Here is a 25073-nt window from a genome sequence, read left to right as displayed (position 1 = left end):
GTTTGATAACATTGTATTGTATTCAGAAACAAGAACAAAAAATGCATTAAGATTCACTGGTGTTCTCATAACTGTTGCTAGAGTGATTCTTGTCACACATTGTTTAGTGAATACTGAAAGCCACATGACTACTGTTAATTTCCATTAGCCTCTGTCACATGCCTAGTGCCTCACTATTTCAGTGTTTCTTCCTCCATAATCTCAAGTACAACTTGCATCTGTAGTGGAAGCAGAGAGAGCAGGAATCACACCTAAACAGGATATAGATTTAAAATGGTCACAGCTTTGATTTGGGTGGGTGGGTGGTAAAACTTGCATAGGACAGTTGGTCTTGGCATAGGACAAGGATCCACACTTGGTACAGGTTGACTGATGATCAGCGGAGCTTTGCAGCCCGCATGCTGAGAAACATTAATGGAAAGAAGGCAAGATGTTCAAGAGGGATGCGGACAATTTGGGAAAGCGCTTCGGGTTTTTGTGTGTAACAGTCACAGGTACTTTGAACAGTGGTACCTCAGGTTAAGTACTTAATTCGTTCCGGAGGTCTGTTCTTAACCTGAAACTGTTCTTAACCTGAAGCACCACTTTAGCTAATGGGGCCTCCTGTGCCGCCGGAGCCCAATTTCTGTTCTTATCCTGAAGCAAAGTTCTTAACCTGGAGCACTATTTCTGGGTTAGCGGAGTGTGTAACCTGAAGCGTATGTAACCTGAAACGTATGTAACCTGAGGTACCATTGTATCATGTGGCAGTATCCTTGGATGATCTAATAAATAAGTGGCATTTGAAGTATCTGAACAGAATTATACAGCTGTAAAGAGAATTAATGAGTCATTTTTGTCTGATCCCTTGAAGCAATAGAATTTTCTAAGCTGTTCTGTACCAGACAAATGTTGAGAAGCTGTCCATTTGGAAAGCTGCACAAAAATAAATTCTACAACTTTGACCAAGTAGTTTATTTGTTTGCCAAAGCACTGTTAAGGCTCGTGTGTTACATACTAATGTTATGCTGATTTTGTAGAATGGTTTATCACTTTCATCTACTATTTTTCAACATTGTAGATCTTTTACTTTAGCTTAGAGTTGACTACTTCCTTTCTAAGTTTTCTTTATTTTTGCTGCTTTTTAATATTTCATAAACCAATAGAAGAATGTTTCATGTTACAAGAACATTTTGCCACTGATTTTAAGATGGCCGTACATGAAGAAAGGAATTTCAGAGGAGGCTGCAGCATAGAATAATTAAATTACAATTCATCTAGCAGTCAAGCGCTAATTAATTTGGGTCTGAATGGAGACAGCTGCCTCCTTTCCCACTACAAATGTGGAATTATTTTTCTTAACTACTGCAGCTGTTGAAAAGCAGCATTCTCCAACCTGCTGCCCTCCAGACATTTTGGACTACAATTGCCATCAGCTTAATCCACACACCTCTGTAGTCCAATGTGTCTGGAGCGCATAAGGTTAGGGAAGAGGCTCACGTTGCTTAGCTTACATGCCTTCTGTCTTTAATTGAATTATTACTTATATTGAAGTTCCACTGGATTCCCTATGTCTACTAAAATATTAGCAGCAGTTCATGCAAAGTGCCACATCCCTGCTGTATGGTTGTAGGAGTTTGGCAGAGTCTCTTTGGAAATAGTTGCAACTTCAGTTAAATCTTCTGTTTGCCACTAAATAGTTTTTCTTCCTTGTGCAACTTTGTATGCCCCGTGCTTTTTGATCTTTGTGCCATTGTCAGTTGTGTACAGTACAGGGCAGGCAAGATGGCAGACTCTAAGCCATGGGTAGGCAACCTAAGGCCCGGGGGCCGGATCTGGCCCAATCGCCTTCTAAATATGGCCCACGGACACAGCGTGTTTTTACATGAGTAGAATGTGTCCTTTTATTTAAAATGCATCTCTGGGTTATTTATGGGGCCTGTCTTGTGTTTTTCCATGTAGAATGTGTGCTTTTATTTAAAATGCATCTCTGGGTTGTTTGTGGAGCATAGGAATTTGTTCATTCCCCCCCCCACCCCGCCTCAATTATAGTCTGGCCCACCCCATGGTCTGAGGGACAGTGGACCAGCCCCCTGCTGAAAAAGTTTGCTGACCCCTGCTCCAAGCAATGTAAGATGTATCAACATAGTGAGTCAGAATCAATTGAGTAATCTGTTTCAAGCCTCCCATGCTTCAGAAGAGCTATTTTAAATAAATTCCTGTCTTTTGCAGCAAGGAAAAATGACGTTTCTCCTGTATATGGAGTGCTCTAAAATACTGTTTGGCTTTACATATATAAACTATTACTTTTCAAATAAGTAGGACCTGGTCTTCCCTCTCTCCTTTTTAATTATGGAAATATTGATCTGCTGATTTTGACTAAATCTGCGTAAATATATTTATTGCTGCTTAGTTTTTTCATGGAGCTTGTGTGTTAGATAATATTTTTAAAGGTTCACTTAAAAGTTGGTATCTTAACTTCGCTCTATATATAGCCATAGTGACGCTCTGAATTGTGTATTGTTTCACTTCTGATCCTTCATCTCTAAAGATAGTGGCTGCTGCCCAAGTAACTTCTAGCAAAGGCCATTTTAGGGCCACCCTATGCCTTGAGGGTGAAGCTAGAATATAATTACCAAGCAATTCCAACTGTTTTTAAATTATGTGTTGGTGATTTTGTTGTTGTTGTTCTTTACATATCATTTTTATTACTATGTAACGGACACTATTTAAAAACGAACAAAAAACCCAGAAAGATGCAAGTCTTTGCATAGAGCAATGCCTAACAATAGTCTTAAGAATCTCCGTATAAATATTAGTTTTTCTTCCTCTTGAGTTTGCCCAGTGAAACAAGTGGAGTTCTCATCATACAATGGGACTTTTCCATCACTGCTGCAGCCTCTTGTGCCCTCTGAAAAGCCAATTCTGAGAGTTGGTAGACCCTCTGAAACAGAATGGGATATGGGCCTGAGGCTGCAGCTGAGAAGATGATTTGCAGAATTTGGAGAGATATGCACCTACTGTGCATGCAAATTGTTAAGTTGTGGGCGAACATAGCAGACAACACAGCGATTTCTCCAAAGCAGCTCTTTATTTTATAAGCTGGAACAGAACTGAACAGCAAAAAGCTCAGCCGGCCTGCTTTTATAGGCAGCCGGCTGTCGACAATGTAGCAACAACAACCCAGGGTTTCCCGCCTAAAATAACTGACGTGGTCCTGAGTGAAAACTACATACACAATACTCCTGGTGGCCAGGGCGAGAACTTCAGTACACAACACAAATGTGTTGTATGCTCACACAGAGGGACCTCTGAACCTTTGGGAATCTGACTCAATATCCATCCCATCTGAAAGCTTTGGTGTAATAGCAGTGTGCTGTAATAGATGACGAGATATTTTAGTACAGTGGTGCCTCGCAAGACGAAATTAATTCGTTCTGTGAGTCTCTTCATCTAGTGGTTTTTTTCATCTTGCGAAGCAACCCTATTAGCGGATTAGCGCTATTAGCGGTTTAGCGGCTATTAGCGGCTATTAAAGGCTTAAGGGATTAGCGGATTAGCTGCTAAAAGGCTATTAGCGGTATAGCGGCTTAGAAAAAGGGGGTGGGGAGCGGAAAAAAATCTCAAGACTCGCAAGACATTTTCGTCTTGCGAAGCAAGCCCATAGGGGAATTCGTCCTGCGAAGCGCATTGAAAAACAGAAAACCCTTTCGTCTAGCGGGTTTTCCGTCTTGCGAGGCATTCGTCTTGCGGGGTACCACTGTAAATTCATCCTATACCAGAGCTAATGAAAGCTAAACCCTGGCAGCATATATGCCCTTTTGAAAGAGGTACTTGATCTTTTAGTAGTGCATTTAATTCACTCACAAAAGCAAATGTTAGTCTCATTAGACCTCAGAAAGTAACATTTGCTTACAATCTTCTTAGAATGCAGCCAACGTCTTCACTTGTTTTGTTCCTAACTGAAGCAAAGTCCAGTGATCGCTTAGCTACTTATTCTAGCTCATCAAGCATTTAACCTTTGCATTGGCTCCCCCCCCCCCCCCAAGTTGTGAGAAAATCTGAGCTGGGAATGGTTAGTGTGATACCCTCAGATGCTATAAATACCATGATGGGACCAAAGACTGCTAAGTGGTCTTTTCCCAATTCACTCTACTTTGGTTTTCTAATGTAAAAACAACTGAGTGTCAGTTTGGAGCATGTGAAGGATTGTATGGAATGTTAGTCTTTAGTAGCTCTTTTTGTAGGTGCTCTTCTCTTAATACATGTAAGCTGTCTATGACAATCCATGATATACCTAAGTAATAAAACAAATTAAAATGAAAAGAAAAAAAGGACACTATAATGTAACAAATGAAAAGCAGTTAGTTGCTCAAAGGTCACCATTGATAAAATTCCAGAAAACCTGAGTACGTGAGTGTGTTTTGAACACTGTTGGCATTTGTCACTGCTCAGAGAATATATGGTTCCATTAAATGGGGGCCACTAGAGAGAAGGCCCTGCCACTGGTTGCTGCTAATAATGGCGATTATGGCACAATCAAGAGACACTCCTCAGCTGCAGTGCTTGAAGAGGGAGTAAGGAGAAAGGTTGAAACTAAAACCTTGAACCTGGCTCAGTAGCTTATAGACAGCTAGGGCAGTTCCTTTAGGAGCAGTGTGGTTTGTGCTTGATAGGTAGGAGATCAAGGAGAGTTAACAGGGGCACATTCCTTCTGCCTCTCTCTGACCAACGGTAACCATGCAAAGGTGACCAAGGCAGCTTGTGCACCAAAACTAGGCCTTAACCCAGAAATAAATGGATCTAGCCCCGAAACCAGCCTCAACAGGAAACAAACTCTTCAGGGTGGGAGGGTTTTACATCCAGGTAGGCTTGAATCCCAGAAATTAGTCATGCCATTTTTCAAGATAGGTTTCCAAATAATTGAATTTGATGCGAATGACTCATTGCCCTTGCCTTCTTGGCAAGGCGGGGTGATAATATTAACCTGCACCAAATGCAAGTGTGTTGCTAGTAGGTTTAAGTACTGCACTATTTCTGCTACTGCTACTCCCACTGGCTTCAAAGAGAACTGAAAAAAGAGAAATCTGTGCCTGAAGAAGTCTGATAATCTAAATCAGGGTTTCCCAAACGTGGGTCTCCTGCTGTTTTTGGAATATAACCACCCTGAGACCTTCAAGTATAGGGCGGTATATAAATTCAGTCAGTCAGTCAGTCAGTCACTCACTCACTCAATCAATCCTAGCTAGCAGGATCAAGGATGATGGGAATTGTAGTCCAAAAACAGCTGGAGACCCAGGTTTGGGAAATCATGATCTAAATCCAGAATTCGGGGCTAGGGGCAGGAAGAACAGAAAGGATTTTACATTGAGCTTTCACTTGCATACTCAAGCGAGCAGCAAATATGTCTTCCTAAAATAATTGTATATCCTCCCTTGAATTTTGGGCAGGGGTGGAGTAAGAATCAGAACTACACTGTTGCAGCTCATAATTTGTAGTGGGTGTTATTATCGTCTCAATTTATTTCATAGGCTTTATCTTTTTTTTTATTCCTGGAGGCAGCTGCATTGTTTGAAAAAGGGCAAGTGTAAAGGGCATCTGGAGATCCTATCCTTGCCAGAGGAGCACTAGTTGCTCTTTAGAAATCGATGTGCAGGTTTGCTACACTGAATACTTAATTGAATTGCAGCTGACTGTGACACAGGTTTTAGGACACTTGACACATAATGTGTTTTAAGCACATAGTTATATTTATTTATCACACTAAAGGTAAAGGTACCCCTGCCCGTACGGGCCAGTCTTGACAGACTCTAGGGTTGTGCGCCCATCTCACTCAAAGAGGCCGGGGGCCAGTGCTGTCCGGAGACACTTCCGGGTCATGTGGCCAGCGTGACATCGCTGCCCTGGCGAGCCAGAGCCGCACACGGAAACGCCGTTTACCTTCCCGCTAGTAAGCGGTCCCTATTTATCTACTTGCACCCGGGAGTGCTTTCGAACTGCTAGGTTGGCAGGCGCTGGGACCGAACAACGGGAGCGCACCCCGCCGCGGGGATTCGAACCGCCGACCTTTCTATCAGCAAGCCCTAGGCGCTGAGGCTTTTACCCACAGCGCCACCCGCGTCCCACATTTATCACACTAAGATGGTATAAAATCTACATTTACATCCACACTAATGGCAGGAGCAAGCTGCAGTGAACCTTGGCCTTCTCCCTCTCCTCCTCCAGCACAGCTACTTTCATTTTCAGTTTTTATTAACCACACCTGCCGTTTCGTCGAAACCGGACAATCTGTGATTAATCGTAACTATGATTTGTTAGCCATCACTTAGGGGTTGGCTGTAAGTTAAACTGGGGTTAATAATAATGAGAGAGAGAAACCGAACGTTAATTCAGTCACTTCATTTTGGACTCACAGCTGTCCATGGAGTCACAGGTTAATTCTGTGTCCAGGGTGGCTGTCTACCAGCTCCACCTGGTACACAGTCTAAGAACCTACCTGCCTTGCCAGAGTGGTGCATGCTCTAGTTATCTCCCTCTTGGACTACTGCAATGCGCTCTACGTGGGGCTACCTTTGAAGGTGACCTGGAAACTGCAATTAATCCAGAATGCGGCAGCTAGACTGGTGATTGGGAGTGGCTGCCGAGACCTTATAACATCGGTCCTGAGAGATCTGCATTGGCTCCCAGTACGTTTCCGAGCACAAATCAAAGTGTTGGTGTTGACCTTTAAAGCCCTAAACGGTCTTGGTCCTGTATACCTGAAGGAGCGTCTCCACCCCCATCATTCAGCCCTGACACTGAGATCCAGCGCCGAGGGCCTTCTGGCGGTTCTCTCATTGCGAGAAGTGAGGTTACAGGGAACCAGAAGGAGGGCCTTCTCGGTAGTGGGGCCCACCCTGTGGAACACCCTCCTTTCAGATGTGAAGGAAATAAGCCTCTATCCTATCTTTAAAAGACATCTGAAGGCAGCCCTGTTCAGGGAAGTTTTTAAAATTTAATGCTGTACTGTTTTTAACATTTGATTGGGAGCCGCCCAGAGTGGCTGGGGAAACTCAGCCAGATGGGCGGGCTATAAATAATAAATAATAAATTATTATTATTATTATTATTATTATTATTATTATTATTAACCTTCCAAATCCTTTGTGGCTGTGCTGGAAGAGGATGCACATTAGCCAAAGCTTTGCTGTGGCTTCTTCTCATCACAGGAAATCAGCAATTGGGAGTGGGGTCTGTGGCTCGCCACGCCTTTCACAACATGTCACATGCAGCCAGCCACAGCCCATCATTTGCTCCTCTAGTAACCACTCTGCCTGCACTGTTAGAATTCCCCTATCTGTTCCAATTCCTTCCCCTCTCTTTTTAAGTTTCATGTGAGAAAAGTGGATTAAACTGCACAGCTCCTGTGTCACTTTAGACGTCACCTTTTTCATTTTTCTGGTCACCATTAGGAGTATCCAACCAGCCAATTTCTGAGCCCTTCTCCAGGCAGCCCTACCCTGATCCTTCTGTCAAGTCTAGTCTGATATTTGCCACTGCTTTTTTCCCTTTTGCCACTTCCACCTCCGCCTTTGTTCCCACGGTGGTTCTTTGGCTTCTTCTCTGCTTCTGCCTGTTCTTTATGTGTATATCAAAAAAGGATCTGTTTTGGTTTCTTTGCTTCTGCATCTAAACAGAGCAAACTCTCCAGATGATTGTGAAATCTACACACACACACACACACACACACACACACTACTGAGGGGCAGAGTGTTGTAGCAAAAGCCAAATAAACACAGAGTGTATATAACAACATTAAAGGTTAAGAACTTCATTATATTGTCCAGCAGGATGTGTTTATTCGTTTGCTTATCCAAGTTCTATTTTAATCTCCTGCAACAGATCATCAGTTTGCATATCTGAACAGATGCGTGCTCCTAATTTCATCTGCAAACTAATGGCAAGCTTAGATTTTTAGGAATATTTCGAGAGAGAAGGGAGAGGAAGGAGGTGATTACTGTATTCCTGTTTGTACAAAATGGCTGTAGTTGGCTGTAATCCTTTTTGTGCTCTCGCAGAAGTTAGGCGCTTGATAAAATGGATCACTGGTTCAAAGGAAAGAGCTTTAGTCACCCACATTTCTGGGTGTGGGACACACACACAACCCACGCCGGTTTGTTACAGCATTGTGTTAGGTGTACATATTAAGATACGGTGATGTGTTAAGTGATCAAAACCTGAAGTTGCCATGTAACTAGTTGGAGCTTAACTTGGATCTCTTTGTGTTATAGCAGTGGGAAGCATTTCTCTCTGTTTTGTGTCTTCTGGTGAGACACATCCTAGCCAGCGTAGTAAGAAACAGCAGAATTGCATTTCCTCCCTCCATCGCTGCATCTCTTTCGGAGCCAACTGGTCTCCATGGCAACATATTGGACCGAAAGAGATGCGAGGAGTGGAGCGGGAAAGGAATGAGTTAGGAACCCCCAAGTGGTGCTGTGTGTCTCCAACGTCAGAGTCTGAGCCTTTTGATAGGACGGTTTTGTTAACTCCCATTCCCAGCTCCTGTGTAAAGCCTTCTTTATTAGAGCAGCCACTGGTGCAGCTGCTGCAACAAACCTCTCCCTTTTTTATTTTTTGAAGTTTTTATTTTCTCCTTTTCATTGTCTGTTCCTTTCCGTTTCGGCTGAAGATGTCCAGCCTCTCGCCGGCAGTCTCCGAGCTCCTTGGCAGAATGCAGTTCTGCAAAGGCAGGGAGGCATGGCTGTGCTTCACTTGACCTCTGTAGCATCTGTATAAAATCTCCTCTCCTACGTTGCCCAAGGAGATAGCGGACTATGCAGAAATTCATTGAAGCGGATTACTATGAGCTGGACTGGTATTATGAGGAATGTACGGATGGTAATTATCTGCTCTTTATGGCATGCCTGGGAATAGGGGCTTTACCTTCTAATGTATGTCTTTCTGTCTTCTATACTGGGAGAACTGCTGTGGGGCTGTGCAGCTAAGGTAGGCAGCTTTTGGCGTTTCCTATCATACATTGAAGGCATGGTACAGGAGACTGCTGTAGGGCTTTTTGCCAGTGGGAGTGGCAGCAGTCCATACGCACTGGAAGATCTTTTCAGCAAAAGAAAATTACTGCTAAATGCTTATTGTGATTGCTGCTACTACGGCTCAAGCTTCAATACACACTCAATTTGCTACGTTGAGTGGGAATGGGAAGCCTGTATTATAACAGGCACATAGCATATTGTGAGATGTGGCAAGATGCACGGCATATATTAAAGGCTGGCAGGCAGAGACAGCTTAGTTTCGCATATAAAATCTTCATTGTGGGAAACGATTAGAGCAACTGCTTCTGCCTAAATCGTTAGGTTTGAACGTCGGGATCGGGTCTCCTTTGTCAGCTCCTCTCGAACTTTCTCTTTTCTGCCAGGATGGCAGTGCCTTTTTCATCACCCTGGATGTGATCATGAGTCTCGTGATAAAGGTGGGTGTGAGGAGGAGGGGCTGAAACTGCACCACCCGCCTTGCGGGAAAGTCAAATCTTCTCATTCTGGCCACAGAACTGTATGGGAGCCCAAGATGGAGATACAGAGGCCACAAAGGTATTGCTGTGCCTGGATATTAGTTTTAAGAAGGACCATGATTACAGTGAGGGCAAGGTGGTGACTGAGATGAGCGGAGCAATAACCAGGAATTACATTTCAGTGCAAAGATCTAGCGTAGTCTAGGATAAGAGCTAACTTTCAAATACACAGGTAAAATATTAAGAGTACTAGCCTGAATTTCACAAAAAAAAAACCTTTCCGCCTACAAGCCTTGAGAAACTGACGAGCTCCTCATGTAAATATTAAATTCAATGTCTGCAAAAGATCCATACCTAGAATGCATATATGTGAGGGGAAAATACTTGTTATATCATTTGTTTTCTCTATGAATTTGTCCTTTGAAGAGTTAATCTGACTGATATAATTTCTTATGGTTTACTGGCCTTGTTTTGAATGCTTAATACTCTGACAGCTACACTTTTCCTTTTCTTTGCTCTGCCATTCACATTGCTAAGCTGGTTTTCAGAAACCTTCTGAGAGATTTTAGGTGAAATAAACTGAAAGTGAAATGGCTGATGCTGTTGAAATAAAACCGTGAACTCTTCCCTATTTTAAATCTCACCACAACAGTTTTGTTGTCAAAATTACACTGTCCTGTTTTGCAGAATTTCTGACCACGTAGAACTTGTTAATTGAAAGTATGCTGGGCGATAGGCGTAATAAATTACAGGGTGGAGGATTAGTAGGATTGCAACTTTGCTGGTTTTAAACTGGCCCAGCCAGGGGTTATGGTTTTGTCTCTTGAACAGATTGTCTTTCTTCCACCCTCCATAATGCTTACAAAATATATATCTAGTAAAGGAATTTATGCAGACATTATAAATGGCACGTATTACTAGTGTGCCATGGATAACAAAACTTTGGTCAGGATCCCCCCGAAATCTTAATAGCTTCAAAAGTCTCGTGCATTAGAGAAAAGGACAAGCTCCTCTTTTTAATAAGTTTGGCTTCATGAATTGTATCTACTGTCTTTGAAGAATAGGAGTTTGACCTAATTTTCAAATGCACATGATGAAATGCATCTATTTAGGGATGTCCAAGGAACCATCAGTTTTCCATTTAAATGATTTCTTCATTAATTCAGATTTGCAGCACTGTGGTACACATACGCCAGAATACTTGTGCTCAAAATATGGTATGACTTGGTGAAAATGATATAAAGATCACTTGAATTTTAAAGGCGAGAATATGAGAATAAATCAGTAAAGAATGCTAATTAACTTTCGCAGTCTACCTTTCAGCATATGCAATATAATGTATATTACCTTCAAAATGGCAGGGTTGGGGACAAATTGGCAGGTAGGGCCATTAGTGGAACCAAACTCCTTATTCCAGGTTTCAGTGTTCCAAAGTAGTAGTAATAGGCATTTGATTTTATTAATTGCCTAATACAAAACATTTCTAGGCATCATGTGTACATAATTTTAAGAACGACCACCAAGTTTAACAATAAAACAATACCTCCCTCCCACGAAAAAAGTGTACAATTAGTTATCATAATTCCTCAGAAGCCTAAGAGAAGAGGTATGTCTTAACCTGGCACAAAAAGATGTTAACATTGGCACCAGGTGGGTCTTCCTTGGGGTATCATTCCATAGAAAGGTGGGCTGCCACCCCCAAGATCCTTTTGTTGCCACCCTCCCAGCCTGTTGAAGAGGGGGGCACCTAGAAGAGGAGCTCAGATGATGGTCTGGGCATGTTCAACTTGGGAGATGCATTTTGTTCAGTATTGGCCACCTGAGACATATAGGACTTTGTGGGTTAAAACCAGCACTTTGAATTGGCCTTGGAAATCTAAAGGCAATCAGGGTAGCTGTGCAGAAGTAGTGCTAAATGCTCACCCACTGAGCAGTCCTGTGGCCACAGTCTCGCTGTACACGTTCTGTACCAAAAGCAGCCCCGCACATAGTGATCTCACCTGGAGGTTGCTAGAGCATAGATTACTGAATCCACAGTCCAGTTAGGGAAATAGCTTGTAGAAGGCACTCCATACCACTGAGGCCACCTGTGCCTCCAAAGATAGCAGTGAATTCAGGAAAACTCAGAAGCTACAGAAATGCAACCCCATCTAGAGCGGACAGTTCAGGGCAGCTGCCACTCACGTTCTGGCCTTCTCAGGCTGGCTGATGGCAATCAAGCAGTGGGTATGGGTTCTCCTGCCAAGTTTGCCTTCAATGGTAGTTATTACGGGAGTAAGGCCCAGGTGGAGTGAAACAGGAAAACCTGCTCCCCAGTTGTCCCAGCTTTTGTGTTCTTTCCTGCTGGCAGATGATCTTCTGGCCTTGTTCTGTCTTAATGAAAGATGAGCGCACAACTGTAGCATTTCTTTTGCCTTTCCTTTGGCTTGTGGCTTTGCACCATTGCTTGGTGTTGTTCTGCCTTCTCTAACGCAGGTGTGGTACATTTGGTTTGCTCCCTCTTTTGTGGGCTGGAACACTGTCAAATCCTTAAATGTAACACACATAGTTCCCTTGAAAATCTAGCAAAAACCAAGTTGTATATGCAGGGACCTCCATACTGGTGGTTCTCATCAGCCCAGCCTTTCTCCATACATTTGTATATACCCATTCATATATTATTATGTGTCAGAATTTGAAAGGTGAGCTAATCCTGTGTTAATCTTTACTCTGAATTAGTTGTAAAATTTAGGAAAGGACTGATTGGCACAGGACCCTGCCCTAGAACAGGAAGATAATATTTATGTTGGTTGCCTTCTGGTCTCTTCTACTTTGTATTATTTCAATTCAGTTATATCTTAAGTTTTCTTTTCAACACGTTCATCTTACTGCAGTCAGAACTATTTTAAATATATTTCTCTAGGCAGAGCAGATGGGTTTTGTTTCCCCCAAGGTTCATATGCTTACTGATGCTGAAAAAGTTCCTTTTGTTTTTGAATTTTTTGCTGCCTCCTATGTGACATGTAGCTCAGATCACTTTGCTCAACTCTCTGAGATAACCTACTAAACTTTACTTGACCCAGGGACATTTTCAGGCCTAGTAGATTTAGGTAATTCTTGCATGCTTTGCTTGACACATACTTAATAGCAAGTTACTATCTTATCTATGAATATAAGGAAAACTGTCTTCCTGTCTCATGGCACTCAGACAAGAAGAACTTCACTGTTTTAGCCAGATATCAAGTTGCCACATATTACCAAAGATTTCTTTGATGTGACATCTGGAAGCAAACAAGCAAACTTTCATATTTGTTGTGTCATAAATTATTGTTGCTATCATTTATTCTGTTTATTTCTTTCCTTTACCATGAGGTCCCAAGGTAAGTGACAACAATTTAAATATACAATATTTAAAAGTGTTTAAAACAGATCTCTATCAGAATTGTACATGAGGCAGTTGATAAAATTCAACTCTTGCCTAATGGGGTTTTATGAATAAATTCTAAATCATGTTAACGTGTAGGCCTTCAGAAAAGAAGTTTAGGGTTTGTTGTATTTTGTGCCTTTTTTTTTTTTTTTTTTTTGGCCTTGTCCCGTACCTGAAGAAGAGGTAGAGGCAAAGAGGAGGATTATTATTATTATTTATGTCTACCCTTCCTCTCCAATCCACCTGAGGGCATATGTGTTCTGAGTACAATACACAATAGAACCTAGATTGAAGGGAAGCAGCCAGCCAGTCAAGTTTGTTTGATTTTCCTGCATACCTTAGAGGGATCCTCCCATTCGTCTGTTTTCTCCAGGGCAGTTTGGATACTTAGCATATCTGCACCACAGATAACCAACACACTACTAAAGATAATGCTTATTGAGTTTGTACATTAAACTGTTGCTCGTGGTGTTTGAGTGTTGGGTTAGGAGCAGGGACACTTAGGTTCAGACCTCTCAATCCCACTAGGTGGCCTACCTTATTTCATTCTTGCATTCATTCAACTCTGCATTTTGCCTTTCCTCACGTTGTATCCAAGGTAGGCCTGCCACACTCATTCTCTGTCTCCCCTTCCTCACAACAGAGATAGGAAAACACCCCACCTTTTGACTCACAGCCACCTGAGGTTTTCGAGCATTCCTTACAAATGGTTGAAAATCCTCAAGGGCTTTTTTTTAGATACTCTCACTCCAGAAAACACGGTTGCAAGGAAGAGAAACAGGGGTATGAAAGAGTCCAGCTCACTCCCAAGCCGGCAAGTGAGGTTGCTGTCTAGCTCCACAACTTGAAATGATGGTTCTAAGCCATATTTACAACTGTCATTTCCCACCGGGATCTATTTATTTTTATCCCAGGTTGTTGCTGGGGTTTTTTTCCTTGGTCATACTAGACCGCAAAGTGGTTTCAAAAATTAACAAAAACATTAATATTGCACTACTTACAAAAAGAAAATTAACAGTGGAGCATGTGAATGAGTCACAGATTTAAAAACCCCAGTCAGGAAATTGCAAGACGCAATCACAAACAGAAAGTGTCCAAAATGAAAGTCTTCAACAACCATCAAAAATTTGGCAGAAGTGAAGGAGCCCTGCAGAGCTCCTTGGGAAGGATATTCCACAATCTCTGTACCACCACAGAAAGACTCTGTTTCAGATATCTGTAATCTGCCTCGAGAAAATTGCAGGAAATGACAGTTCTGTGCAGAATCTTGGAACCATCATTTAAATGGTAAACTTTGCAGTTGAATTTTTTCCTTACAGAGCTGTGGAACTGACAAGGGAGTGATGTGAGGCCTTCATGTCACCCATTGCAGTGTGTGTTGAGTGTCAATTTGAAAGACAGTGGTACCTCGGGTTAAGAAGTTAATTCGTTTCGGAGGTCCGCTCTTAACCTGAAACTGTTCTTAACCTGAAGCACCTCTTTAGCTAATGGGGCTTCCTGCTGCTGCGCCGCCGGAGCACAATTTCTGTTCTCACCTTGAAGCAAAGTTCTTAACCCGAGTTACTATTTCTGGGTTAGCAGAGTCTTTAACCTGAAGCGTATGTAACCTGAAGCGTATGTAACCCGAGGTACCACTGTGTAGGTGTGTGCTCTTTTAAGCTTCCTTTTTTGAAAAATCATGCTATCTCTTCCTCCTAAGACTCCTGTGAGAATAAAATGGTATAACCTGAAATATGCAGAGTTCCCTCAGAAGGGCGAGATGGACTTTTAATCTCAGGGTCATGGGTTCAAGTTGACCCCACACTGGCCAGAAGATTTTTGCATTGGAGAGGGTTGGACTAGATAACTCTTGTGGTCCCTTCCAGCTCTACAATTCTATGATTCTATGTACATATGATTGACATACGTGCTATTTCCAGCTTCTTGAATGTCGTCTCTTTCTGTATTAAACTGTGGAAAGTTTATTGCTTATCTTTGCAAATAATGAAATATTTACATGGTACATGAAGCTGCAAATCGTCACTGGGGGCAGCATTAAGCAAACAACATCCTCTAACACATACCAAAAGAAGGTGTGTCAGTAACAGAGAAACAAGCACCCATTATCTTATTTAAAAGCTAAACAGAAGGACGTGGGTGGCTGCACAAAATACTTTGAAGAGCTGGGCTACGTAATGCAGTGCAATTGTTTGGAAAGATTTCCATTTCTTACTACATTTCTTTTTACAGAAAGTTAACAGTCTATTAAGTGCATATATTTGAATTTCCTCTGCTGGTGTCATGGACCAGTTTCCTTGTTGCTTCACTGGCTGCTGTGTTGAGCTTTGCAAACAGCGCTTGGATCAAACAAACAATGAAAGCCTTTATATTTTTTATTTAATAAAAATACATACTGCCTTTTGACAAAATATAGGTTCCCAAACTTCTGAGCAACTGGATTTTTACTTTTTACTGTTGTTACCTGTTCTGACAGCTGATTTTATCATTCTAGTGCTACTGTGGTGTTTTGATCTCTCTTGTATTTCTATCCTGTTTGTTGTTTTGAGTGTCTTAGAAGAAGAAAAGTAAGAGAGAAGCTTTTAAAACAGAATATAAAACAAAATGCCAGCAACTCTTGTTGAAAATCTGTAAACAAAAGTCTGCATGGTTACATTGCCTTTACTCAGACCCAGATACAAAGAACCAGGCAACTCCAGACAATTTTGCATTCACATGTCTTAAACAGAAGCCCAGCCGTGCCGCATGTCAAACCATTTTTGCGCTTGAGAAGACTTCCAGAAGGAAATTGTGACATAGGAATCTTCCATTTAAATCAAATACTTCAGAAATCCCACGGTGCATGCCCAAGCCTTTGGGCTTGCCTAAAGTAGCTAAGTAGTTCTTTGCACCCAAGACTTTATAATTATTTCTTCCTGTAGTTATGTCAAAAAGTTTTGATTCTGCAGACTTGGTTATTTTGTTCACCTGTAGCAATCACGTTAATTACCTTCTAGATAATTTGTGGAAGAGTTTCTCATTCTGCAGGAGAAGTGGCCCAGGTTAAGACAGCTACATATAATAATTTTAAGCACCGTAGTCTTTAATTGAATATAAATTCCAGGAGAAAAATAGGAAGTTCCATTGAGCTCAGGGGAGCCGCCTCTTAGGTAAGCAGCATAGCAGGAATAGCTAATGGCCAATCAGATATTGGACTACAATCTCCATGATTCCCTACCATTGGCCATGCTGGCAAGGGCTGAGGCCCGAAAACATCTGGAGGGCCACAGTTCCCCACTCCCAAGTTATAGCATCAGAGCCTTGATTAAACCATTTTGTAAAGGTAAAGGTAAAGGGACCCCTGACCATTAGGTCCAGTCGTGGTCGACTCTGGGGTTGCGGTGCTCATCTCACTTTATTGGCCGAGGGAGCCGGCATACAGCTTCCGGGTCATGTGGCCAGCATGACTAAGCCGCTTCTGGCGAAGCAGAGCAGCGCACGGAAACGCCATTTACCTTCCCGCTGGAGTTGTACCTATTTATCTACTTGCACTTTGACGTGCTTTCGAACTGCTAGGTTGGCAGGAGCAGGGACCGAGAAATGGGAGCTCACCCCGTCACGGGGATTCGAACCGCCAACCTTCTGATTGGCAAGCCCTAGGTTCTGTGGTGTAACCCACAGTGCCACCCACATCCCTAAACCATTTTGAGGATAGCGAAAAATATATTCTGCAGCTATCTTAGCACTAGCAAATACAAACATTGCATATCGACAATACCTTTAGTCACAAAAAAGGTCTTTTGTGATGTTCGATAAAAAGACTACAGATGTATTCATGTTAATCAAGCATAACATGATAACCTTTAAGGTTTACATCATGTATGTTTGTTTGTTTGTTTGTTACAAGTTGCCCACTTTTGTTTCCATGCACACGTTCCAAATGTTTACTCCCTGCCTGTTACAACACCCAGTATCCAAACAAACTTGCATTATCACATGACAATGCTCCACAGCATTTGATATTGTCATTCACATATATTCATTCGAAATAAGATGGGTTTATGAAACAATTCTATATTCTCCCACCACACTGACAAAGATCTACGAAACAGCAGTCAATATCCAGAATCTTGTTCAGTGTTGGACAGCTTATCTTTCATCGTACAAAGTTTGGTACTCTCTTCATTTAAAGACTTTCAGAGACTTTGAGTCTAAGATTTCATTTTGAACTTGTTATTGTTTGAAGGAATGCTATAAAGATTGTCTATTATGTATGTACATGGTCATTGTGTTGCCTAAACATTGTGGATGTTATAACACCCCGTCAAGTTGTTATCCTAGCTTTCATTGTGGGACAACTTTTTCTTTGTTCTGCTTTGAAAGTTCAGAACTTTCGCTTTCGGAAAGTGTGCTGTGCGTTACTATCTCGCTCCTTGAGTGTGTCTGAATTGAGTTGCAAGTCATCCTTAAATGCTATAAACATTCACACATGGGTACCATAGGTAAGGCAGTGTGTATTGCCTTGAAGGTAATATTTTTCAGTGGTGGAACGTGCATGTTGTTCCTCTGTGAGACCTGTTGAGATGAAGCACACACTTGTGAATCAACCCTCACCTTTCTTCCTAAGACCTCTATGCTGCCTTCCAGAGATGTGACTCAGCTCTTAGCTGTGTTTTGAGGGATTAGGTGTGGTCTGTGAGATTGTATCCTCTCAACCCCTCTTATTTCCCGCCAGATTCCCTTCTAAATGGTAAACCCAAGTTAGCCTTAAGCGTGAGTGAAGATGGATGGCAGTGTGGCTCTTAATCTTAATTAACATCATTTTGAAAAATGTTTCATTTTTATTTTTTTATGCTTTTCATGTTTATACATTTCACTAATTTTACAATCATTTTAAGATTTCAAAACTTAACTTTCTTCCTCATCTCTCTGCGGTTCCTTAAATTTATTTTTGATATCTTCTGCATATCCAAATTAACTTAATTTGCTCATTTATTCATCTACTTTAAATATATACTTTTATAAAACTGCAGGTTATTACCACAATCCTGCCAATCTTCTTATCTGTTTGCAATTTATCTGTAAATGGTAAAAAAAACATTTCCATTCTTTTATTAAAAAGTTTGTTATCTTGATTTCTTATTCTTGTAAGTTTCGCCATTTCTGCGTATTCCATCAGTTTTTGTATCCATTCTCCCTTTGCCGGGACTTCTGCTTCTTTCTGTTTTTGGCGAGTAACATTCTTGCTGCTTTAGTAGCATACATGAATAAGTTTCTCTTCAGTTTCAGTAGTTCCATCCCTATAATTCCCCAAAGCTAAGCTTCTGGGTATGAGGTTTTTTGTTTTTTTTACAAACGTTATATTAATCATCATTTTCAATTCATTATATATCATTTCCCTGTAAGCTTTAACCCTACTACAAGACCACCACATATGGTAAAAAGAACCTTTCTCTTTACATTTCCAACACTTATTTGATTTGGACTTATACATTTTTGAAAACTGTTTCAGATATCATATGAGTATCTGTGTGGTGGTCATAAGAGAACCATTCCATATATTACTTCATCCAAAATAGAGAGGTGTCCCATAACTACATGTAAAGGGTATAATAAATGTTTTTCTTTGGTGGCTCAGTGCATTGAAATTCCCTTAAATTCCCATTTCTATTTGATCCATTTTTATTTAGTTCAGTTGGTCTTACTTCCTAATTAACTCATTTAGGATTGCAGCCTGAACCTTGAATTTGTTACTCCACACCCAAGTTTCTGACATACCAGTTCCCAATTGAAACAACCATATAATAGGAAAAAATGACACAAAGGGGTGTGGCCACTTATATATATGTAAGCTGTGGTACAAAACAGCATAAATTCTGGAGTTTCTTATTCCCATGATAGTTTGAAACCATAGTGATAATGTAAAGGTAGATTCTTTATTGAGTAGTTTCAGTCTGGCATATTCTGAAGCCCTGCATCGTATTAACTCCCAAATTGCACCTGTACGTGGTTCCTGTTTCCTCCCTTTAGAAATTTGTCGTTTGAAGGTTAGGCAATGTATTCCAAAGGTAATTCCCCCGCCCTCCCTACCTTCACCAGGCCATGTAGCATTCTTTTTATTTGTGTGTATTTCCTGGTACGGTTGCTATGAAACTTGTAGGAAACTACCATTTGTGCCTGGCGTGGGGAGGAAATATGACAGGTTTAAGCAGATACTGCTTTAAAGGGAGAATTTGCTTAGCAGTTGATTTTGCTGTGTTGAGACAGTTACATCCAAAGAAATGTAACTGGAGTCTAATCTGGTTTTGTAAACAGTGCATGGATTACTCCTAGTAACAATTAGACAGATGGTTCTCCATCCCCCATCCATCTGTATTATTTTCTCCAGCTGTGTTATGGTGATCATAGTATGCAGACTTACCTCACCATTCTAGTTGGAGTATGTTGAGCAAGGAGGTTGGTTTCTGCTCTGTGGGAACCTTAATTGAACTGCTCTGTGGATGTAGCCTCCGTGAAGATGGCTTGTCCTTTTTCAGGGCATTAGACTACAGGGCTCCTTCTCAAGGATGATTTTAGCCATGTCACTGAATGAATCAATAAATGAAGAAGAAAGCTTTGAATACGATGATCATGTCACAGAATGCAAGCACAGATGTTGCGACAACCTTGATATCTTGGAAGAAGGTACCACTTATCTGCTACTTACGTTTTAATGTATGAAATTGGTTTTCTGTCTCATTATGTTTATCCCAATCACACTATTTTGGCACTATTCTGGGATTCAATCACACTATTCTGGGATTGTAAAGAAAGTAGCTTTTCAGTCTTCTTCAAATCAACTTTATTCAGACGTTTTGTCAGAGATTGTGGTTTTAGCCTGTAAAATGAAACTTTTATTGGCTTGAAATGTTAAAGTATTAATATTCTCTGATTTGATGCTACATGTACCTTGTGGTTTACTTGTAGTTTAATTCTGGTAGTTCACTCTAGGCGGACCACATTCTAAGCGCCAATTATATTTTTCTCTCAATTGTTTGGATCATTTGTCTCTGAATGGTGAAGCACGTACCTTGGTCAGAAGAGAGAGAGAGAAAGAGAGAGGGGGGGGTAGCGGAATATGTACCAGTAAGTTCTAGAAATATGTGACTGAATATTTAGTCCTTTGGTTGTCTCATGCTCCTGTGAAGACCAGGTGCTTTTTTTGTCTTTTATAATCAGATAGCAGTGGGTGGCTTCTGTGTAGGAGCAGGTTATCTTTGGCAAGAGACAAATTCCAGCACAAATTGAGAGTGTACCACATGCTCCTTATTTCTTGGGTTCCGTGGTCCCTTAGCAGACAGATACTCTCCTGTGTACCTGGAGTTTGGGAAGAGCATAAGAGAGGAGACAAGAGAAAATAGCTGTGTGCTCTGTAGGGGCAGGGAAGAGCAGATGCTTCTTCTGAATTCCACCACCCTTCTTCTTAGAGTATCATTTATGGGTTGGGTTTGAGCATGATTTTGGGTTGCCTGACAAGATGTGGTGTTATCTGACATGTTTCTGCCAAGCTCTACATGCTGCTGTAGTTGTAGCTTTGCACATGTGATGCACACTTTCAAATTGTTAATGGACACACTACCCTTCTCAGAATGATTCTTATGTCGCTCTGCAACCCAATGATTGTGGGAGTGAACAACAAAAAGGGATTAATAAACTGACAGTAGCAGGAGTCAGCTACTTACGTGCATTTTCTGGAGCACTATAGATAACATGGGTAACGGAAGTAGCAAGGAACAAATCTCTGTGTTCCTTGTAGCCCTAATACAGAATGTGTTTTGGGCAATACATTGTGACTGCGTTTCCTTCCCCAGCTGTAAAGGAAGGATAGAGTAAGATGATCCTTGGAGCTGGGGTTGAAAGTTCATTACGCAAGGAGCACTAAAAATTGGTTTCTTATGAACAGTGCAACATATGGCATGGGAAGAATAGATTACTCCCGAGACAGGCTGCTAATGTTTGTAAGCCAGTGATTCGCATTTCAGTAAACATTTAGTGAATCTCAATCCCTGCTACTGCCTTACTCGCACAGGGTAAATCAGGTTTTCTTTTTCTCTTTCTTTCTTGATTCCATAAGGAAGAGCTATTTAAAAATGTCTTGCATTCATTCTGCTTATAAGGTGTAAAAATCCCCCCAATCAAATCAATATAGTGTTGTGTGTAGCTGTGTTGCATGGCAATATTGTGATAATCTTAGGAATGCAAGTGCTCCAGTGCAAAATAATTTTGTGTGTCTCTGTGTTAAATATGTTGCGTTTTAATGGCCTTGCCCACTACCAGCCATGCTCATTGCTACTCAAAGGTTAAAAATGCATGCAGCCTTAAAAAAAAAAGTTTACCAGGGCTCTAACACTTCCAGAAAAGCTGGGGGAAAGGAAGAGCAAATCAAACAGTACAAAAGCCTCTTTAACAAAGATCCATTGTTAAGAAGCAGATATTCGGAAACCACCTTCTACCTTCTGAGTCAGAGTAGGCCCATTAAAGTAAATGGACTTAAGTTAACCATGCCGGACTTGAGTCCATTGATTCCACTGGGGCTACGCAGAGTATGGCATGGTCGGGAACTACCCAGACTCTTAAAAAGAAGACACACAAATATTCTCGGTGGAAAGGGAAAGGGCCACGAACAATTTCTACCTAGTATCATGAGCTGCTAGAATTCTTTTAACAAGTGCTGAGGCAGAGGCGGCCAACATTTGAAAAGGAAGACTTCTGTATCTTTAATAGTTATTTAAATACCAAAGCTCAAGCCAGATAAGACCGAAGCACTGTTAGTGGGTGGTTCCCTTGGCTGGCTGGCTGGAGGGCTTCCTGGTCTTGATGGGCGAACACTCCCTCTGAAGGAGTGGGTAGAAAGCCTGGGGGTACATCTAGGTCGCTTGCTGTCTCCAGAGGCTCAGGTGGCGTCAGTAAGCACAGAGTGCCTTCCATAGGCTGCGGCTAGTTGGCCCAGCTGTGCCCCTATCTGGACAGGGAAAGCCTAACTTCTGTCGTCTATGCTCTGGTAACCACTAGGTTAGATTAGTGCAACATGTGATACGTAGGGCTGCCTCTGAAGATGGTTTGGAAACTTCAGCTGGTGCAGAATTCAGCGGCCAGGTTGCTCACCGGGGCAAGTCTGTTTAAGCACATAACATTGACCCTGGCCCAACAGCACAGGCTGCAAATTACTTTCCTGGCCCAGTTCAAAGGGCTGGTTTTGACCTATAAAGCCTCAAATGGCTCAGGACCACAATACCTCAAGGACCACCTCTCCCCATATGAACCAACCCAGATTCTGCAGTCATCATCTGAGGTTCTTCTTCATGTGCCTCCTCCGTGAGACGCTCAGAGGGCGACAGTGTGAGAACGGGCCTTTTCTGCGGTGGCTCCCCATTTTGGAATGCTCTCCCAGGGAAGCTCGCCTGGTGCCTTCGTTGCATCTCTTTAGGTGCCAGTCAAAAACATTCCTCTTCTCTCAGGCATTTGGCCTGTTAAACAATCTATGGCCTTTTAAACCATGCTGAGGGGTATTATTTTGTTCTTAAGTTATGTATTGGGCTGCAGTAGAATAATCGCGTTCTATGTCAAGGATGAATTGGCAAAATTTACCTCGGGAAGGTAAACTTTTATTAAAAGTTAGGAAGTAAACAACAAAACGAGAGCAAAGTTTGGTACTTTTGCTTTAGGAATTGCAAGTCTAAGCAAAGAATGTATTTCTTGCCTTCATAGATGCAAAGTCATCAGTTCCATCGGCATAATTTATTTGCTTTGCAGCTGCATTCTCCAGCGAAAGCATGATAGCATGGTTTGCTGACCGCAGGTAGTTCTTAATAATCTTAAGGTTACTAAAAGTGTGTTCCCCAGATGCAACAGAAACTGGCAAGACAGGAGGCATCTTCAGGCAAATGCATATCTGAGGGAAGTACTTGCTTCAAGTTCCAAACTGGTTCTGGCAGAGCTGCCCTCTCCTGGGGCTCTCTCAGTATCTCATAGCTGTTCTGGTGGATTTGTTTATGGATTTATATACTGACAGGGCTGGCAACATACTGGTGGCCTCAGCTGATGAGGCAGGACCTTCAGGGAAAACCCATTTCACAATGATCCTTTTAACCTCCAGAAAGGACCAGCATGCGTCTGGGTTTCTGAAAAACCAGGTCTGCTTGCTGTTGCTGCATGTGCAACAAAAACAAGCAGGCGTAGTTCTTTTCTTCAATGCTGTGCATCAGAGCACAGGTGCCTGCTTTGCATATCAGCTCTGACAGAGACTGTTCCATCACACAGTGATGAAGAAATTCTCTTTCTCGCTCTCCTTCACTCATGCGCGCGCGCACACACACACACACAGAGAGAGAGAGAGAGAGAGAGAGAGAGAGAGGTTAGATTGATCACTGGGACTGCAAAGGATTTTGGCAAGGTAGCCAATTTGTCAGTCATGTGATGTCCTAGTTGTGTCATGTGATAGGTGGATGGCCCCACTCACCTGGCAAAGTTTGCCCTACCCTGTTAAAAATCTGGTCCCCAGTGCCAAAAGAGTTCCCCACTCCTTTAATTCGCCTAAGGCACTTGCTAGCTTGATTCTGTTTCACACAGAAGCTACTGCTGCAGACCATCCTACCAAGCCAGTCCAAGCCAACAGAATTTACAACACCAATTTACCAAGTAAGAATAATAGGAAACAAACGTGTAAATGCTAGTTCGTGCAGAGATTTTGGAGAAGGGGGCTAGTTTAAGGCCTCATTCTTTTCAACATAAAAGCCCAGTGCTCACTGAACTCATTAAAAATATGCAGTTCAGACTTTAATTTATGCTTGTTCTAATGGGAATATAAATTAGTGAGGGGATTTCAGAGTTATGTTGAAGTAGTATGCCTCTGCTTTCAAAAGCAGGCCTTTGGGGTTTTGTTTTTTTAGCTCTCTTGTTCATATTTGGTTCTCTGGGGCTTCTTATTTTAATTCGTTATCTCCTTACCCCTTCAATCTTTGTCCCTTTCCCCTTAGATTAAATATGTTCTCTGCAAAAGCAAATTGCCATCCATCTTATCCTACCCTGCCCCCCCAGCAACAAATTAGCTTGTGTATTCAGCCCATTTTCTTTTGCAATCCTTATGCAGAGACACCCACCACAAACTCTGCTGCCTGCCCGAGTTCAGCCACATGTACCCCCTGTCCCACCCAGCCTCACACAAGATCCCACTTGACTCAAGACTTCTCTCTCTGGCATGCTGCCATTCTTTGAGGAGGTGCAATACACTGGAAACGGCTGCTTTTTGCCTGCTTCTTTGTGAGTATCCGATGACATCTCCGGTAGGATAGGAAAACAAAAGGGACAACTGCACTAGGGTGTGGTGAGATCAAGGGAAGTGGGAGAGAAATGATCACACTTTCCCTAGTACAGATAGATCACTGTGCCTTTTCTATGGTTTTGAGGTCTACTAAACCTGGGGACTTCTTAAAATGCAGAGACAACAAAGGTCCGTATAGTAAAAGCTATGGTTTTCCCAGTAGTGATGTATGGAAGTGAGAGCTGGACCATAAAGAAGGCTGATCGCCAAAGAAGTGATGGTTTTGAATTATGGTGCTGGAGGAGACTCTTGAGAGTCCCATGGACTGCAAGAAGATCAAACCTATCCATTCTGAAGGAAATCAGCCCTGAGTGCTCACTGGAAGGACAGATCCTGAAGCTGAGGCTCCAATACTTTGGCCACCTCATGAGAAGAGAAGACTCCCTGGAAAAGACCCTGATGTTGGAAAAGATGGAGGGCGCAAGGAGAAGGGGACGACAGAGGACAAGATGGTTGGACAGTGTTCTCGAAGCTACCAGCATGAGTTTGACCAAACTGCGGGAGGCAGTGGAAGACAGGAGTGCCTGGCGTGCTCTGGTCCATGGGGTCACGAAGAGTCGGACACGACTAAACGACTAAACAACAACAAACCTGGGGAGGCGCACTCAGTTGCTGAAGGAGGGGGTCGTTCTCAGGGCACTATGTTTCTGCTTTCTTTTCACAAGCTTCCCTTTGATTTGTATGTTAAGGAACTCCATAAGTGAACATTGCTGTGCCCCACCTTCTTGTCACTTGTTGGTACCTGCCAACCAATGTGCCAGTCAATGTGACTTTTCTTTTTGCCTTAAGCCCACAATCTGTTTCAATGGGGGAGAAACCATTATTTTTGAAGAGATTCTTCCAAAGAC

General features: G+C 42.1%; 1 protein-coding gene across 21 annotated transcripts in view; it reads left to right on the top strand.

Annotated features, from left to right (window-relative positions):
- The window catches only part of TRAK1 (trafficking kinesin protein 1), a 137805-nt gene that overhangs the window by 63312 nt on the left and 49420 nt on the right, over positions 1–25073 (top strand). For 2 of the 21 annotated variants that reach the window (XM_083404733.1, XM_083404717.1), the window contains exon 1: positions 19028–19550. The exons of 16 other annotated variants lie outside the window; for them this stretch is intronic. In XM_083404733.1, the coding sequence (XP_083260859.1) occupies positions 19433–19550 (118 nt within the window). In that variant the 5' untranslated portion in view covers positions 19028–19432. Of the gene's footprint in view, positions 1–8531; positions 8857–19027; positions 19551–25073 lie in introns of those variants that run through there. 3 more of the 21 variants (XM_083404732.1, XM_083404731.1, XM_083404721.1) reach the window with 3 other exon arrangements.

The sequence above is a fragment of the Podarcis tiliguerta genome (genome assembly GCF_965153285.1).
Source record: "Podarcis tiliguerta genome assembly, chromosome: 12".
Taxonomy (NCBI): domain Eukaryota; kingdom Metazoa; phylum Chordata; class Lepidosauria; order Squamata; family Lacertidae; genus Podarcis; species Podarcis tiliguerta.
Note: the sequence above shows the minus strand (reverse complement) of the source record. Positions and strands in the feature narration are given on the sequence as shown.